The 19,539-nt window shown below is 49.5% G+C and overlaps 1 protein-coding gene across 5 annotated transcripts in view; it reads right to left on the minus strand.

Annotated features, from left to right (window-relative positions):
• The window catches only part of STK24 (serine/threonine kinase 24), a 127,174-nt gene that overhangs the window by 4,700 nt on the left and 102,935 nt on the right, over window positions 1–19,539 (minus strand). For all 5 annotated transcript variants that reach the window (XM_055359964.2, XM_055359963.2, XM_019039587.3 and 2 more), the window contains 7 exons: window positions 19,028–19,136; window positions 18,599–18,756; window positions 9,569–9,754; window positions 6,872–7,017; window positions 4,941–5,064; window positions 3,527–3,595; window positions 308–444 (listed from right to left, as the gene is read on the minus strand). In XM_055359964.2, coding sequence (XP_055215939.1) covers window positions 308–444; window positions 3,527–3,595; window positions 4,941–5,064; window positions 6,872–7,017; window positions 9,569–9,754; window positions 18,599–18,756; window positions 19,028–19,136 — 929 coding nt within the window. The remainder of the gene's footprint in view (window positions 1–307; window positions 445–3,526; window positions 3,596–4,940; window positions 5,065–6,871; window positions 7,018–9,568; window positions 9,755–18,598; window positions 18,757–19,027; window positions 19,137–19,539) is intronic.

Genomic DNA, 19,539 nt, shown 5'->3' on the forward strand with positions numbered 1-19,539 from the left:
GCCCATAATTAAGCTGCATAATTAAGAGGAAACAGGTATTTCACCACCACCCTGTATTTATGTGGCAAAAGCTACAAATGCACTAAGTCCTGTGGGCTTTTCCAGTAGTTTCCAGATTCAGATCCTTCATTCACATTGATTTCTAGAATTCAGAACAAAGTCTCCTCTAATTCAACTCTGTCTACCCTGAGGCCTGCAAGATAACAGGAACAGACAGGCCAAGAATCAAGTACCAAACTCATCAACTGAGTCCCAGCCCAAGTGCAGGTCTCTCCTTCCCCAGCCCAGAGGGGCCCTGGGTAGTTACCTCTGGAGCCGCTGCACGAGCTGGGCCACCATGGTGTCGGAGATGCCAGGGCACGCCTCCTCCGCTAGGTAGATGGCCCCTCGCAGCTCTTCAATGGACCCCAAGTTCCCTCCACACGCCTGGCTCTTCTCCTTCAACTGAAAACACACGAACAGGAAGAAGGGCATGAAGCACACCAGCTGCAAAACTGGGAAGCATGCTGTTCAAGGAACAACACGGCATGTGGACCACGACACTACCCCAGCCCCAGGGTGTCCAGGAAAAGCTTTGGCTCAGGCTCCAGGCCACCAGGCCACTTCAAATTCCTTTTTTTTTTTTTTTTTTTTTGAGACAGAGTCTGGCTTTGTTGCTCAGGCTGGAGTACAGTGGCGTGATCTCAGCTCACTGCAACCTCCAACTCCTGGGTTCCAGCGATTCTCCTGCCTCAGCCTCCCGAGTAGCTGGGATTACAGGCCCCTGCCTCCACGCCCAGCTAGTTTTTGTATTTTTAATAGAGACAGGATTTCACCATGTTGGCCAGGCTGGTCTTGAACTCCTGACCTCAAGTGATCCGCCCACCTCGGTCTCTCAAAGTGTTGGGATTACAGGCGTGAGCCACTGCGCCCGGCCCAGGTTCCTTTTGAAGAAAGGTGATTCAAATGCTCTGAGAGCAGTTATGTATACACAGGGCAATCGTCAGACCATAATCATTACTGTTCGAGGCAAGAACAGAGACGACTAGCTCTCTCTGTGCCTTTCCCAAGTCTCACCGTGATGGACTGTCCTCTCTGTGCTCTTTTCCTATTTCAACCATAACCTTGTACCAGAAAAGCAATTTCAAAGCCTATCATAAGTTATTCTGATCTCAACACTGCTTACTTCCTAATGTTAATGGGTTGGTTCTTAAACTCCAGCAAACTGCCTTTGTGATCCAGAGTAGTGTCAAAATATTCGATTTCATGTAAATAAGTGGCAGCCTTAAATTCTGGGAATCTCCAGTGTCCTTCCTGGCACCTCTACTCCCAAGAGAAATCACAACAGTGCCTTCAGACACTTCCCTCAGTTGAAGGTCAACTCCAAGTCTCTCTCTGGAGGCCCAAAAACGTGAACTGTGAAAATAAGAGCTGTTCAAGTCAAGATACAGCATGGCTCAGAACTCAACAGAAGAGGCTCTTTGTGATGGACACCGCCTCCTCTTCAGGGAAGAAAGAAACATCTCAGGCGACATTCAGCTTGGTCTTCAGGTTGTTGAACACATGCTGTCATTTCCAAACCCAGCCCTGCCGTAAGAGCAACGGCTTCTCTCTTCGCTACTGAAGGGGCAGGCAGGAACTAGAAGGGTCTGACCTTGGAGGGCCAGTGGGTGCGGAGAGCATTTGTTCCTGAAGTTCTTGCTGTCACAGGGCCACGCCGCCGGCCCTGAGGCGGCCACTCGTGTTTGTCTAGGACTCCCAATCACTTGACGGTATTTACAAGTCCCGAGAGGGTCAGCTACAATCCAGCACTCTCCCTCCTGCCCATGCCCCGCCCCTAAGTCTCAAAGAAGGAGCGAAGGCGGCAGAAGGGCCGCCCTGGGAGAGGGCCTGTCCCCTCGCTGTGTGGAACGTGCTGGACCCATCACTGACTTCAGGGAGCAACCTGACCTGTGCTCCCTGAAGGAAAGCAGGGACGCCAACGCCCGTCTCCTCAATGTCCTCATCTGTAAGCATGGGGATATAATCCTTCTATTGGGCTTCTACAAGTATTGTATGAAATAATACACAATAGACACTCTGAACTCTAGGGTAGCAAATATCATTCTTAAAAATACATTGGGAAAGATGCCTGTGAGTTTAGCAATTGGTTAGCTGGAAAATCCAGGATATGACGGCATTTAGGATATGTCCTGAATAATTATGTCAAAGTTGCTTCATGGGCCCAGTAAAAAAATAAACAGCCTCAGGTGAATGAAAAAGTCCATGCACTTTCCCTAACTGCCTGACTGACCCTATTCCAGCGGCCAATGGCAGGGCCGCAGGAGCACAGCCTGGAAATCCCACGGGGCCAACTCCCATGGGACAAAATGAAGCGCAGGATGGCGCTCAACCCGGACATCCTAGTTAGGAAGAACACAGGTGCCCAGAACCATGAGCCAGGGCTGAAGCCAGACATCATCCAGCAGGGCCTCCGCGTGCCCTGTGGCTTCCCCGACACCAGCGGGCTCGGCTATTTCCCACTTGAAGCTGCAGGTGAGGCCTCGGGCTCTGGCCACAGCCCTGCTCCCACCGGGCCCTGAACTTGCCAGGTCAGAGGCCCTCAGACAAACCCTCCAGGGCACCTGCTGGGCAGGGCAACAGGTGAAGGCTCATTGGAGGGCTGGGAAGAGGCACTGGCAGGACCGTGGCTGACCAGGCACGGCCCATGGCCAGGGGTCCCCCACCACGTGACGCAGGCACAGGGGAGGAGAATGAGCTCCTATGACACTTCCTCTCCTGAGCACCTCCCCTTCAAGGACCAGGACCCCCAAACACAGCCGCAGTGGAAAACTGCCCAAAGAGGGGAGATCCCCACGCAAACAGATGCGTGTGTGGCCCACAGTGAGTTCCTCAAAGGCAACCTCAGCCAGGAAGGGGCACAACAAGAAAAGGGGGGACTTCCAACTTATTTTCAAATCCGCTACTAACCAGATGCAGAACAATCTTCGTTCTTATAAAGCCTACTTTTGAAAATCTCTCAAAACACGGCCACGGGAGCACTTTCCTCTGGGAGGGAGAGGCTGAGCAGAGGGTGGGCGCAGGGAGGCCCAGCTGGGAGCACAGCACTGCTGAGCAGAGGAGGGACTTCAGTGAAACATGTGGCTCAGGGGAAACCGGAGGACTCCAGGGCAGCCAACGTCTCCTTAGAAGAAAGAACCTACTTTTCACATGGCCAGAAATTGGTATGAGGCAAAGAGAGCAGGCTGTACACAATGAGATTTGCTAAAAAGCAGGGCAACAGGTGACACAGGGTCTCAGGCTGGGTCACTGTCATCCAGTCTACACATTCCAGGCTGCGGCGGAGTGGGCATCACCCAGGACAGTGGGAGGCGCAAGGTGGTGCCTGACACTGACAGCCTTTGGGAAGGCACCATGCAGGCTTTCCGAGCCTTTGCCAGCTTGTCTTAATGTCCCCAACTCTTAACTGGCAACATCACCACTGAAGTGTGTCCAGCTTCTCCTTCCCCCTCCCCTCCCACTCCGAAAAGGCCAGCCAGGTACCTACCTCTGCAAACAGAGGAGAAATAATTGTAGATAAACACTGAGAGAAAGGCCTCTTTGGGATGTCTTTCATCTTGGGGGAGAGGAAAAAAAGGTCATCAGAAACAGTTGACGTTCACATTGGCAATAATGCAATAAACCTCCCACCTGGACTATGGAAGCGCAGGAGTTGCCTCTACACTTCACGCTGAGGAAACACCCTCTGCGCACCATAACATCTGAAGAAGACTATTGGCTGCCTCTCACTAGACTTCAAAGTTTCATCTGCAGTGACATGCAAAACCCACGCACCAGGGAAACCAGCATCTGGGTTCCATGTGGAAGGGGACTCTGTATGGGCACAGGCGGTGAACTGCCTCGTCTTGCTATCTACGCAGAAGTGCTTTACTGGTTGGGTGTGGTGGCTCATGCCTGTCATTCCAACACTTTGGGAAGCCGAGGCAGGAGGATCACTTGAGCCCAAGAGTTTGAGACCAGCTTGGGCAACACAGTGAGACCATGTTTCTATTTAAGAAAAAAAAAAGTTTTAAATAAACTGGGCATGGTGTCACATGCCTGCAATCCCAGTTATTCAGGAGGCTGAGGTGGGAGGATCACTTGAGCCCAGGAGTTTGAAGCTACAGTGAGCTCTGATGGCACCACTGCACTCCAGCCTGGGCGACAGAGACCCTGTCTCAAAAAAAAAAAAAAAAAAAAAAAAAAGAGAGAGACAGAGAGAAAAGTACTTTACTAATGAAACCCTGGAAATAGAAATCAGGTCAAGATTGGCCATTCCAATTGCTGTCTAGGACAGAGACCGAGTTTCTACTTTTACAACCTCTATTTGGACATTTAACACCTGTTCACTTATCAAAGCGGGACTTGTAGGATCAACAGGGGACAGCCACTGGCCCACCCTGCCTGAAAGAAACTACACCACTATGCTTTACAAGACCCTAAATATATGGCCTTTCATAAATTTAACAGGCATAAAACCAATTAATCAAAATTGTTTTACATAAATATCAAAAGCAATGCATTTACTTATAAGGTCCTTAAAACTCAGTCACAAAATTATGATATGTATGTAAGTAACCGCAACATGCACAACAGTCCCTCAAAGAGAGCTATGAAGTCATTTCACGGGTCACCCCCAAACCCCATGACACTGCCACATCAGGACATCCTAACTCAACAGCAGGGCTGCAGAGAGCAGAATAGAGCGGCACAAAACAGACCAGAGGCCAGACTCCCTGGTGTGAACACCTGGATCATCAGACAGAACTAAAGCTCTTCATCTGTCCATCCCCTAGCAACAAAATTCCAGGACAGCTGCCACAAAGGACCCCACCCGCACCCACAGCAAGCTTCACACACAAGTGCCTCCAAAACAGTGCAGACTGGGGTCAGCGTGGCCATTCTGGAGTGAGCAGACGTACCTTATTTCTGTCCAAGTCCGATGGCTGAAGAGCTCCATTCTCGAGATTCTTGGGATCTTTTTCTCGGATTGTGAAGATCCAGTCCCCAGAATCGCTGCCCCCCGAGGCTTGGCCATCTGTTTCCCTTAACACAGAAATGCAGGAAATCCCATCAGTGCTCGCACACCTGCTCTGGGGGCGCTGGGACGTTCAGGGGGAGGCCGCCTGGGGACCTCCGAACCCACACCCACCAGCCCCAAGTCCCCACCCATCACACCCTTGTCCAGTCCCTCTGAGATTTCCCAAAGACCCCCCCTGCCTCCTCCCTCACAGAGAAGAGACCATCGGGAGGTGGTTCCACAACTCCCTGGCGTGCCAGTGTGTGCATGCCCACCCTCCTCCTCCTCCTGGAGAACACCTCCCCCACCTTCCCCACCTCCCTGGGAGCCCATCTCTGGGACATCAGCTTCTCTCTGCTGGGCTCCTCCTCTCACCAGGGAAGCAGATGTCCCTGTGTTGGGTGTGGTGACTCATGCCTATCATTCCAACACTTTGCCCTCACCTTGGCCATCTCTCAGCCCTGGTTCTGGGATTCACACTCACTGCCTCTATTTGGTACCCTCCACTCGCTCCAAAGCCCACCCGTGTCCCTCCGAGCGCTCCCTCCCCCATCATGAGATGATGGTGTGCTGATCACTCCCTGTCCTGTATGGGCCTCAGAGGCAATGAGCCCCAGGCCCTGCTGATCATCCCCTGATGCCTGTGGCCCCATTGAGCCTGCACCTCCTCCCGCCCCTCGGCCATACCTCTCCCCTCTCACTCACAGGCGGAGCCTCACCCTCACACCTAGGGGCCAGCCTCACTCCCCCACATGCCCCGACTGACACCCTTTTTTCTCTCGGCTCAAGTGACCTCCACAGAGCAGTGGCCCCTAAGCCCGCTTCACCTGCCCAGCTTTCTCACCTGAACTCCACACCTCGGTGCCACTTCACACTGGACGTCTCTCCTGGACAACTCAGACTCACACACAGTTCACCCCAAACTCGGCTTCCCGCACCACACATCACAACACCTGGTGCCACGCTGCCCCAGCCTGGAACATCAGCTTCCCTCCTTCACCCAAATCCACCGCCACGTCCTGGCTCTCCAAACCTCTCTCCAGTCTCTTTCTCTTGTCATGCCTGTTGCTACCCCAGCAATCTCCCAATGGCAGTACCTCAAGAACTTCCGGGGGCAGTGGTCTCAACCTTGGCTTTAAACTGGAATCACCTAGAGACCCTGAAAAACCACTTAGGGTCTCATCCCAGGAAATCCTCATTCAACTGGCCTGGCACATGGACCTGCACTGTGGGCCAACTTTAACTTCTGCCAAGGCATGCACGAGAACAGACGAGTCCCACGCTCGGACTTCCAGACACAAGTCTGCCCGACCACCTCCCCCAGCCCTCCCCACACAAATGGCTCCAGCCCCACTCCGCCTCTTAAGCCAAGGGAATTCCTAGATGCCAAACTTGACAGCAGTTCTCAGTAAGCCACTCCTGGTACAGAAGCTTCTACCAGACACAATACAGAATCACAAACACGTGCATTTCTGGCCTTTCAGACATCCATGTAAAGCAGTTTCACCTGATCAGGGTTTTACGAACAGGAAGTTTAATGGAAAACAGAACAGAACAGAACAGAACGAAACAAAACAGAATGAAACAGCCAGGTCCAGTTCCCCATGCACAGCTCTACCACAAGAGTTCACTCGCAGAAACTCCACCAGCAACGTCAAGAGGCTAAACAACTCCCAAACAGGCCCAGGCTGTGTCTAACACAACAATTGCCACCAACCTGGATTGTCTAAAAAAGAAAAAAACTCAACAGAAAACGAAACCCACACCAAAGAGTGACAAAGACCAGCGGATCCCTCCCACACACATGCTTGGGTCGCTCAGGGGCCGACTTACGCGTCGGAATCCTCGGAGCTCGAGTCGTCATGGCTCTGCTCCGCCTTCCATCTCTTGTACCTGTCGATGAGCTCGGTCAAGTAGGAAGTTTTCTTTGCATTGCGTAGTATAAACTTGTGCTTCAATAACTCCTTAGCAGTGGGTCTCTGGAAAAACACACACAACAATTAAAATATGACATGAAGTTCTTGGTCCTGCGCCAAAGGACAGACTTCTGCCTCAAAATGTCAACCGCCACACTGACACCTGATGGCTGGACTCTCTACTCCACAGCTCTTCTCACTGCGACTCACCCAAAGACGAGTAGCTCAGGACCTACGCCTGCGCTCTGGGTGCTATGGTGGGCAGGGCACTGCCTTTCCAAGGATGTCCCTAATAAATACATTTTCACAGAAAACTCTGCACAGAGCTTCACAGGGATCATTTAAGAGAGCTTAAATGATCTGGTCGGGCGCAGTGGCTCACGCCTGTAATCCCAGCACTTTCGGAGGCCGAGGCGGGTGGATCACGAGGTCAGGAGATCGAGACCACCCTGGCTAACATGGTGAAACCCCGTCTTTACTAAAAATACAAAAAAAATTAGCTGGGCGTGGTGGTGGGCGCCTGTAGTCCCAGCTACTCAGGAGGCTGAGGCAGAAGAATGGCGTGAACCCAGGGGGCGGAGCTTGCAGGGAGCCGAGATCGCGCCACTGCACTCCAGCCTGGGCGACAGAGCAAGACTCTCTCAAAAAAAAAAAAAAAAAAAAAGCTTATCTCCTAGTTTATAAAATACTTTATGACAAATGCTGACAAAATATATGTTCTGTGTTGTTTAACTTTTTTTTTTTTTTTTTTTTTGAGACAGTTTTGCTCTTGTTGCCCAGGCTGGAGTGCAGTGGCACGATTTCGGCTCACTACAACCTCGCCTCCCCAGTTCAAACGATTCTCCTGCCTCAGCCTCCTGGGTAGCTGGGATTACAGGCCTGCACCACCACGCCAGGCTAATGTTTTGTATTTTTAGTAGAAATGGGATTTCACCATGTTGGCCAGGCTGGTCTTGAACTCCTGACCTCAGGTGATGCACCTGCCTCGGCCTCCCAAAGTGCTGGGATTACAGATGTGAGCCACCGTGCTGGGCCGCTTTGTTAACTTTCTGTATTAATGTTTGGCCACATCCAACCATATAATAGAAATGTCAATTTGGAATTATCTCAGAGAAACTGGAAAGGAGCCAGGAGATGCCCTTTTTCCTGTCTGCTGAAAGAGCAACTGGATGCGCTTCACCACCAACTTCCCCGGTTTAGAAGGGCTATTTCCCAGGTCCCTCCCTCCCTTCCCTTGTGATTGGGCTGAGGACTTCACCCATGCCCTGGGCTCAGCATGGCCATCGCAAGCAGCACCTGGTCAGCTGCCTGCCTTGAGGATGGCGATAGTGACAGGGAATGTGCTTCCCAAGGAAACCAGCATGGCCCAAATGGGAACAGACAGCAGGAACACCCAAACACCGAGTCGAACCGAGTTCCCACTCACTCCAAATTACAAAAGCTTGATTACAAGAGCCAAGCATGTTTTCAGATTCAAACTCATGAGAAACGTGGATCACCTCAAGTATTCTCCCTCCCTGTCCATCCAAGGGTGAAACCCCAACTACCCCGGAGGTGCTCATATTCTCGCCTCTCAGCCAGCTCCTCGGTAGCTGTGGGGTGGAGCTCTGTGTGCTGGGGCATAAGCCCATACAGGACACATGCTTTGTATGGGAAGACATGCCTGCACGCATCTCCACTGGTGCTGGTGCTTGGTGGCTGCAAGAAACATCATCGTGTAATAAAATGCAGAGCATCGTGGCGTGCAGGACAAGCCCCACCACCACCCGATGCTGATGTAGTCATCAAACACTGGTGTGGTGGTCTCAGCCTGCATCTCCTTAGACGTACTTAGAAAATGTTGCATTCCCCATTTAATTCCTTTACCAGAACTGGCATATTAGGAAACCATGGTGCTCTTGTAAAAGTAACCACCCATTTTTACATAGGAGTTAAGAAAAGGGGGGCTCAGCTTGGCCTTCAGCTAACTCTGCTGGAAAACTCAGAAACAAAACAAGGACATATGGTGCTACCTCCAACACCAACACACACACACTACTTTCAAAGAAATGTCCTAATTCAGACAGAAAATGAGGCAAAGCCACACAGTCGTTACTGCTGTATGGCTCTGCCAGAGTCTATTAAACCTAAAAAGAGAAAGTAGGCAGGAAGGGGAGGGGAAGAAGCAAAGAGGGTGGCTTGGTTATATTTTCTAATCTTTTGTTTCCTAACACATGCCACCTGGAAGGTGAAAACATTTACTTTAAAGACATATTTAGCCATTTGTTTCCAGCTAACCTTTGCCATTATTAAAAACAGTGTAACAGTTTATGGCCTGATCTTCTATAAATATTAAACATTTATGATTCCACATTTAATATTAAGGAGAATATTCTTCAGATTCAATGAAGTATGAAATGGCAGAAATCTAAAAGAAAATAAGGAGATTTTTAACACTTAAAAATTAAAATGTATTTGCAAACCAAAGAAGTCAATCATACTTATTTAGAAAAAGAAAAATGAATAATACCAGGAAGACAGCTGAAAAGAGTGATTAAAGCAATCCCAACAGGATGTATCTCAACCAAGTCAAGCCGCACATGAAGAGGTACGCTGTGATCCCTGGGAAACTTACAAAGCTCGGCTCCTTATTCAAACAGGCCTCCACAAACTCCTTGAGGGGTTTACTGTAGTTTCCTTCCAACGTCGGTGGGTTGTTCTTTGGAATGAGGAATAAAACTTTCATGGGGTGCAGCTCGGAATGAGGTGGTTCCCCTCTTGCAAGTTCAATAGCTGTTATGCCCAGGGACCAGATGTCTGCCTGCAACAAGAAAAGCATCTTTACAAACACCAAGCAGGAATCAATTCCAATACACAGTATTTAGGGGGAAAATGGTAACATGTCTCAATACTTCCGAGGTTTTGAAAAAGGTATTTTTAACAGATATTTAAAAACATAAGCCCTCGCTGTAATTTCAAAGGAGACAACAACAGGAGAAACTGTAATATGCCAAATGTTTTCTGCCTCTACATGGAGACGGCTTATCAATTCACCCCTACTACGCCTCCTGCTGGATGCATTCGGCATTCCCCGTGGAGTCCCGGGGGCCAGCAGGACCGGTAAGAGAGGTGAGCAGAGAGGAGGAGTCCGGAGTGGGTGTACGCTCGCGAGTCACCCCCTCCAGCAGTGCTTAGAACTTAGGGCACAGCTCTGAGGTCGAGAGTGGGCACCTTGGTCTCAAGAGACCTGGGTTGAAATGCCAGTTCTACAGTCAAAGTCATGTGACGTTAGATGAAAGAGCTAACCTCTGAGCCTTGTCTCTCATCTGTAGAATGGAGGTGGAAGAGGAGGAGGTGGCCATGCAAGGTGCCTTACCAGGGGCCCAGAACTTAAAAAAGTTTATTATGAAAATGTTCAAACATACAAAGAACTGAGAAATATTAATATAATGCATCCTCATCTACCTATTGCATGAATTTAGTAATTAACATTTTGCCATACGAGCTTTGTCCATGTGTTCCCCGAGTATATTTTAAAATCAATCAGTCATCATGACATTTTCCCCCGAGTACTTCCATGTGCCAATATACAGACTTTTTACTACCTATCAGTGCCTGAAATTAACACGAACTCCTTAATGTCATGTATAATTAAATGTTCTCAGCTGTTCAAAAACAGTCATTCCATGGTTGGTTTATCTGAATCAGGATCCAAAGTCCACGGGGTACAACTGACTGCCAGGTCGCTAAGGCTCTTTCAACCTACAACAGTCCTCTCCCCAGTCTCCCCAGGGACATCAACTTAAAGAAACAGGTCCCAAATTCAGGATTTGTCTGGTGGTTTCTTGCTGATGTCATTTACTGTGTCTCTCTAGTGTCTGCATTTTCTGCCGAATGTCCCAGAGGAGACATCTGCAGAAGCCGTGTGGCCCCACTAGGACATCTCAGGTCCAGCTGCCCCACCTCCTTCTGCCCAACACAGGCCTGTGGCACAACCAAGCAGTTAGGCAAAGGAATGAATTCCTCGAACGTGTCATGTCAATGGGAAGAGCCAGGCCGTCCTAAGAGGAACTTGACAGCTGATGAGACATTGACAGCATGTGACACCAATCCCCAAACAGGACAGAAGCCGACAATGAGGCAGGCCATAGTCCTATATGGGCTGGCGAAAGACGAATGGGGACTGGGGTAGAGAACATGCCTGAGTCTGGTACAGCTTTCCTGCTGTTCTCACTGTGCACTGGAATCCATCATTATTCCAAGAACTTCAGTGAGAATCGAATACATCTCTCACACTCACTCTACAGCAAGGAAATGCATGGGCTGAAGCATCGTTGTGGCTGCAGGGTGCTTTAACTATCCAGAGGATACACTTACCATGTTCCTGCAGCCTTAGTGAGTACCAGAAATCCCTACTGGAAGCCCCCGAGCCCAGCAGTCCATGGGAATGATGCCTACAGCATATTCTATTTCCTTATTCTCAGTGAAGATGAAAAACTGCCAGCAAGTCTTGTTCTAAATTCTTTCTACTAAATCTTGTACTGAAGGGGTCAGTCTAGAAGAGCTGATGTTGGAAGTAATACTATTTTCCTTCCCTCTACAACTTGGACTCTGCTTTATCTTGCATTGCATTATCTTAAAAATCAGCAGAAATGCAATTGATCCCAGTCTCTTGCCCCTAGGAGCGGGGAAGCAGGTGCATGGGAGCACAGGGTGGGCAAGCACCCAGAACTGTGGCAGTGGCAGGAGGACAGGAGTGAGCAGGCACAAGGAGGGAGGACCGAGGAGGGGAGAGGCAAGAACAGAGGCGGCAATTGTGACTCTCGTGTGGCAGTGGTTCTCCACACCAACAGGTGGCTCTCAAGTTTGTGTGATTCCACATCTGTCTGCTTCCCCCAGGCCTCTCAGATTTCATTACAGCTACTGCTGTTTTCAAAGCATGCTGTCTCCTGGCCACACAGACCCAGAGCCTTCTCATTTGTAAGGGTACATAATAGTTATATGAATTTTTTCTGGTACAAGTATACAGTGTGTAACAATCAAATCTGGGTAGCTGGGATCCCCCTCACCTCAAACACGGCTCATTCCTTTGTGTTGGGATATTCCGAATCTTCTCTTCTGGCTATTTGAAACACAACAAATTATTAACTACGGTCACCCTATTGTGCTACTGAACATGATCTCTGACGGACGCACCTCCAGACCTCCAAGCACCTCTCAACCAGCTAAACACACTCGGTGACTGGCAGGCAGGCCCTGGCAGAAGCCGATCTCTGCTGAGAGTACGTCGGTGATGCGCTTGCCTTGATTTTACTCAGAGGCCTGAGGACTTGCTTTCAGGCTCAGGGACAGACAATAAGCAGGCGGCAGCCAGCACCGAGGAGTGAACGCCTGCTTGCGAACGCCTGCTTCTGCACGCCAGTGTGCACCACGGGAAGTTCACTGAGAAAACCCCTGCCGGCCCCATCTGAACGCAGCCCACATATCACTCTCCTGGCTTCCAAGGAGGGCAGCCGGTACAGCACCATCAAGAACAAACATGGGGGCCAGGCGCGGTGGCTCACACCTGTAATCCCACCACTTTGGGAGGCCGACGCAGGCAGATCACTTGAAGCCAGGAGTTCGAGACCAGCTCGGCCAACATGGCGAAACCCCATCTCTACTAAAAATACAAAAATCAGCCGGGCATGGTGGGCTGCACCTGTAGTTCCAGCTGCTTGGGAGGCTGAGGCAGGAGAATCATTTGAACCTGGGAGGAAGAAGTTGCAGTGAGCGAGATCATAAGTCTGGGTGACAGAGCAAGACCCTGCATCCCCCCCCCCCCAAAAAAAAAGGCGGCGGGGGGAGGACATCCTCCTAGGTAGCCATGCCAGGGGCATGAGGGTCACCCAGCTCCTTAGGATCCCCTCTTTGGACCCTCCTAAATCCAGCTGCAACCCAGCGTGTATGCTTCCTGGGCTCTCAGCACCCTGCGTCCCCTCTACCCCTCCTAACTTTGGATTGGTCTAAAGGGATCTCTTCTCCCCAGGACTTCTGTAGGGGGCTCCCACGTGGTCTTCCTGCCTGCTGGCTCTCCCACCAGACATCTAACTATGAGTAATTTGGAATCCTGGACTGGCATGTGAATCAATGGCAAGCAATTTGGCATACAAATCGAAAGCCACAAAAATATCCAAACTTGTTAAAACCAATTACTTCGATTCCTAGGCATCTCTACTACATTTTAAATTTGGAAAATGGTATGTGCTGCCCAAAATATTCAACAGCAGCATTACTTATGTTCAACCTCAGAAGAATGATTAAGTTGCTATGGCACATTAACTTAATGAAGTAGGATGTACTCAACAATGTGTTGATAGGGAAACTCATAAATATAATTGAGTTTGTCTATTACTGCTTCTAGGAAAAATGACAGCAGATCAAGAACTTGTGTCTGAGGTTTATTTTGTGTCTTTTGGCGGGGAGGGGACTCACTCTGTCACCCAGGTTCAACCCATCCTCCCACCTCAGCCTCCTGGATAGCTGGGACTATAGGGCATATCACCATGCCCAGCTAATTTCTAAATTTTTTGTAGAGGTGGGAGTCGGGGGGCGAGGGGGGTCTTGCTTTGTTGCCCAGGTTGGTCTTGAACTCTTGGCCTCAAGCTATCCTCCTGCCAGGGCCTCCCAAAATGCTGGGATTATAGGCGTGAGCCACTGTGCCTGGCCTATGTCTGAGTTTTAAAAGTAAACTTTATGTGGGGAGCAGGCAGTCATCTTCCAAAGCAATTAAAATGAGGTGGAAGGAGAGACCCGTTTGGGGCCATTTGGGAAAGATATGAAGTTAGACATTAAGACACTACTCACAGAGAAAACAAACAGTGGTTTCTAATATAAGCTCCAGTCAAAAGCTGCAAATGCACACATTAACTGCGAACAAATCTTCTCCTGGGGCATGCTCCTGAGTGACCACCCTGAGCTCTCTGTTACTGATGGTTCTGGACTCTCCTCGACATTGGGAGAGGTGGGGATCTATGCAACAGCATCCTACATCTTCACAATATCACGTCAAATAAAGTACGCTGGCTACACATCTGAAGATACAATTTAAGTGATTTTAATTATATAGAGAAAATAATTCTAGAAGAAACCAATCAACTCTATAATCAAGAAGAAAACCAGGGATAACCCTAAGTCACAGCTGTAATCAATCAAAACAAAATCTCATTTGATATAAGCTTATTACTTAAGCAGATGCAATCATTAGGAACACACTTGTAACTGGCATCTAGAGGCGTATGTGATGTTTATGACCATTAAGAGCAACACGAGGTTGACCAAAGTGGCCCAACATTACTCATGCAAAAATAAAGCCTGCTGTCTCCTGGTTCACATTCTTCCCTGGCCCTCAGGGCTCATCCTCCCAGCCAGGCCTGTGAGCAATTCCTGATCCGTAGGCAGGAGCAGGGAGTCCATGGGCTCAGTGCCCAGTGACAGGAAGGGCTGGTATGCAGTGCAGTAGACAGGCTGGCTGCCTGGGTTCTGGCAGCCCATCGGCTCATCCCACCACGCTTTCACTCATCTTCAACAATGCTATTTTTTTCCATCAATGCATCACCAGTTTCCACTTTTCACCATGGTTACACTGCAAACCAAGCACAATCCATTCGCTAACACACCATTGTAATAATCTTACAAGGAAAAAGGGAGATGAGAGTTCTTCAGCCCAAGACCTTTCTCTAGTGTTGAAACCGGAGGCTTCTTCGCAGTGAGCAGAGGTATCTCCCTTAGCACCATCTCCAAAGGATGGGGACTCCTTCAAACAAACCAAACTTCCCCAAATCACCTTAAAACAGTAGTAGTGAAGGTTCTTACGACATATGGGCAATCAGGACTTAGTAATGTCATGCTTAGGTTAAGAACTGAGATTGACATAAGATTCCCTTTGTATGCAAAGACATTCAGCAACACCTGAGCAGCCCAGACAAGATAAGGGGGCACAGCTACTGCCAGAGGTGACAATGCTCAAAAAGGTTCCAAACATATACAGGAAACGGAGGTTTGTATTCCCTTTAGTTCAGTGAGATGAAGAAGCTAGTGAGGCAGGTGAAGTCCATCACTTCTCCCAACCCACCCTTCCTTTGACAATCTGCGTGTGAACCTAGGTGTGACTTGGGCACGTGCCTTCATAACTACCATACAGAACCCTGTCCCCAATAGCTGGAAGGTCTTTCCTTACCTGCAGTGCACAGACTAGGAGGGGAAATGTCTACAAGTCATGCAAGAGAGAATGGAGGGAAAGCTGGGAAGCAGCTGAGTGAGCCATGAGACCAGAGCGGCCTCCAGTGTACCCTGAAGAGCACTGGCTGCCCGGCAGGCAAGCCAGCCACTGGAGGGACACACACAGGGCAGCCAGGAAGAGCACCCTTATCAGGCCCTGCTTGCGACAAGAGCTGCCAGTCCAGAGCCACGCCCAGTGGGAAACAAAGGAAATCTCAGCCCTAAGGCCCCAGCGTGAAACCCCACTTCTGAGAACTTTGAGACTCAAACACAGACATGACCCTCATCAGCCCTCACCACACGCCTCCCGGGTCGACAAACCTGGAAAGTCAATTTCACATCAACATAAGAGTTTGCTCATGATTTCCAGTTCAGAGTTGTTGGGTAGTATCCAAGCAAGTAAAGTAACTTCTGACACAAGTCAGAGTAAAGGTAAAAACGGATCAAAAATGTGACACATTTTCTCGTACTACCTCCTTCCCGACCAAGTGTGCACTCCCCAGAAGAGGGAGACCATACTCTAATCCACCCCACAATACTGCAACACCTACTGATCAGGTGAGAGCCTCCTGATGGTTTTTTTTTTTAATTTTTTTGAGACAGGGTCTTGCTCTGTCGTTCAGGCTGGAGTGCAGTACACCATGCCTAGCTAATTTTAGTATTTTTAGTAGAAAGGGGGTTTCACCACGTTAGCCAGGCTGGTCTCAAACTCCCAGCCTCAGCTTCCCAAAGTGCTGGGATTACAGGCGCTCGTGAGCCACCACGCCTGGCCAGAGCCTCCCGATGTTGAAAGAGCCTGGAGAAGAAGGCGGCCAAGCTGTGACGTTCTGACGCCACCTCCAGCAAACGCCCAGGGAGGACTTGCCCTTCAAGGAAGGTGTGTGTGGATGGCTCAGGCAGACAGGACAGCTCTTGAATAAAGGTTCTCATGTGAGCAGTGATGGTGCAACCAAGAGCGGAAGATCTTCACATGGCCCTGTCTCCTTTTCTCCACGGCACTTTGCATGATCTGAAACTGCTTATTTATTGTTTCTTCTACTTCAGGAAAGGAGGGAGTGTGCTGTCTTGCTCACGGTTGTATTTACACTGCAGTTGCTCAGTACAAATTTGTGAATGAATGGCACCAGCTTCATTTTCTTCCTTTGAAGGCACTTAATTTTTTAATAAGTTTGTAATACACCTTTTTTCCTCTGGAAAAGATTCTGACATATGTAATCATCTCTATTCATTCATTTTGCTTGGTACCAGGCAACCTCTTTGACTTATGGGTTCACATCATTCTTGACCTTGGGTAAGTTTTAAATCTTTAAACATTCTTCTGTTATATTTATTCTGGAGTTTTCTTTCAAAACACCAATTAAAGCTGTGCACTGATTCTTTCAAAAACTCTTTTAAACCTCTCTCAGCTTGCGTCTCAACTAGAACGCCATCCCGCCAGGGCCCAACCCTGAAATGGCCGCACGCTGAGGTGCCCATGCCTTCTGCCCCGCCACTCTCTAGGGATATTTGTCACCTAACGCAGGTAACTCACTGAAAATGGTGACTACAACACAGCACGCTTGCTCCTAAAGTGCTGTTAATTCTTCCTGTTTACTGTCAGTCTCCCCCATATGAATTTAAGACATACAGGAGAAGAGACTTTTGTTCTTGTCTACTCCAGTATTACTGGAATCTAGAAAAATGTGCCTACACAGAATGGGTTAAATGAAAGAATCAATATGAAATAAATACAATAATGAAAGAGAGAGAAAGACAGAAGGAAGAGGAGGAAGGAAAGGGAGAGGAAAGGAAGGAGGGAGGGAGGAGGGAGGAAAGGATGGAGGGAGGAGGGAGGAAAGGAAGGAGGGAGGGAGGGAGGAAAGGAAGGAGGGAGAGAGGGAAATCTAAAATCAGAATCCTCAGTCACATGGTAGATCAGCTAATTTACTACAAAGAATGAGAAGAGAATAATCGAGGTGGTGTCATCCAATGAGCTAAGAAACATGGGTTCTAGTCTCAGCCTTGCCAAAATCTACACAGATGAACTTTGATAAATGGGCTCAGCTTAAAATAAAGAGAATGGACTAAACATGTAAGTTCCTGGTCGAGTCCCAAAATTACATGACCCCAGGAAAAGGGTCAACAGCCAAAGTGGCTGCAGATGAGAAGCAGCCAAGGCAGTGTCCCTCCCACATGGGGTAGAGACACTCCCAGGCAAGGGCACACACCCAAGACCAGCCAGGTCTGCTGTGTGGGTATGTGGGGGGTGGGGGAACCCACCAGTCACTCACCAGCCAGTGGCTGTCAAGGCTATCATAATGCTCAGAAAAGTCACAGCCACTGCTACCACTCAACAGTGAGACGGGCTCACTCCTCCCATGGTGGAACCAGGTACGCCTGCAACTTGAGCTACAACCTGGACGCTTTCTAACAGTCTATAGCTTGCAACGGTGACCTGGGTCTGCAGGGAAAGTCACCTGGTGCTTCCTGTACTATGTTTAACAAGGTGGGAAGTCTACTGGGTACTGGGAAGATTTCTATTTAAAAGCAGCAGCAAGGTTCGGCCTATATGCATATCTGAGTTAGGTATTTGTTTGCTCAGAAAGTTAGAGCCCAGGAAAACCAATTCTCCGTGGATCATGTGGCCTTTTAACTGCGTACAGGGTCCTAAGAAGAGCAGACTGTGGGAACTGAAGTTAAACCAGAGCCCCAGGAGGAAAAGTCCCAGGATTTTTTGTCCCATCTAACAGAGTTCACAAAAGTGGAGGGCAACAGAGAAAAAGAATATGAGACAAATTAGGAGAGCGTCCCTAACACAGGACAAGTAAAAAACAGTGGGAAGAAAGGGTTAGGGTTTCATCACATGTTGACAAGGACAGGCTGGGAACGAGAATCCTCAGAACTAAAAATAATAGGAAGACCCTGCAGCAGTCACTCAAAGCACTGTTCTTCCTCCATTCTCACGCTTCCGTGGACTCCCTCCCTTTCTCTTGTGGGAGCCCCTTTCTCTACAGGCCCCTTCAAGGTTGCAGATTCCACGCACTTGCACTTCGACCCCCAGCTGTGCCCAGACAGCAGGTGGAGCCCCTCTGCAACCGCACACGCCTCCACCCCTCGCCACCATGGCCCTTCGGTTCTTCCCACCCCCCTCCGAACCTGCTCCATCCTGTGTCCCCACTGCCACCAAACAAACATAGCCTGAGTTAAAAACCTCGATCGTGGTGGGCTGGATCAGCACAGGGTATTAAATGATACAGCAGGAGACAGAGGAGAAAACTGTTCATAACCAAGGTTGAAGAATTACCTTTATGACCTACCTCAAGGTACCAGCTTCGTTCCAACTTAGAAAAGCTACCAGGCTAAAGAACAAAAGGCGGGAGCCCTCCAGGCCTCGTGAGGCACGGCGCCGCCCTCACCCTCCCCTCACCTTCGAGTCATAGGCCGACTGTTTGATGACCTCGGGTGCCATCCAGAACGGGGTGCCCACGAAGGTGTTCCTTTTGATCTGGGTGTCCGTCAGCTGGCCAGCCACGCCAAAGTCCGCCAGCTTCACCTCGCCATGCTCAGACAGCAGGACGTTGGCCGCTGCAAAAGAAAGCCAAGGGGGCCCTGGGCGGTGTGGACTTACAACTCCGTGCACTGCCACAAGCGCGTCTTCTCCCTGGCTAGGTGGCGAACCCACCGAGAACAGGCACCGGGGCTACGCTTTTTGTCAGACCCCCTCAAAGCCAGCCCAGCCCAGGCAAGGCAAATGTGCAGGACAAATGGGTGCCAGCACCTTCCCATGAGAAGTCTTCAGGGCAACCCCACCACCACCTTCAGTATTTCAAAGGAATGAAAACGGATGTCCTCTTACCTTTAATGTCTCTGTGGATTTTCTTCTCCGAATGGAGATAATCGAGTCCTTTCAGTATTTCTCTTAATATGGTAGCGATCTGGGTTTCATCTAACGGGCCAGGTTCTAACTAAGAAGAGAAAAAAATTCTTAAAGTTACTTAAATGATTATCTTATGAAAAGTTTGAGATAAAACAGAAACACTATCCATGTTAATGGACAAGGGTAATTAAAACCTGAAATCTTCTTCACTTAAAACACATGATTTTGCCCTAACAATTACAGTCCACTGAGGGACCCTTAAAAAAACAAAGGGCCCAAGAAAACGGCTTTGCTGAATGAAGCCAAGCCAGCGGAGAAGCAAAGAGGAGCCAATGAGGAAGCCCGCGGCCCCGCCTGCGCCTGCAGCTGACCACAGGGCGACCCCCTGGCCACGGCAGGGGCGGGGCGCAGGCTGAGCCAATGAGGAAGCCCGCGACCCGGCCTGCGCCTGCAGCTGACCACAGGGTGCCCCTCTGGCCATGGCAGGGGCG

This window comes from Gorilla gorilla, chromosome 14 (genome assembly GCF_029281585.2).
Source record: "Gorilla gorilla gorilla isolate KB3781 chromosome 14, NHGRI_mGorGor1-v2.1_pri, whole genome shotgun sequence".
NCBI classification, from domain to species: domain Eukaryota; kingdom Metazoa; phylum Chordata; class Mammalia; order Primates; family Hominidae; genus Gorilla; species Gorilla gorilla.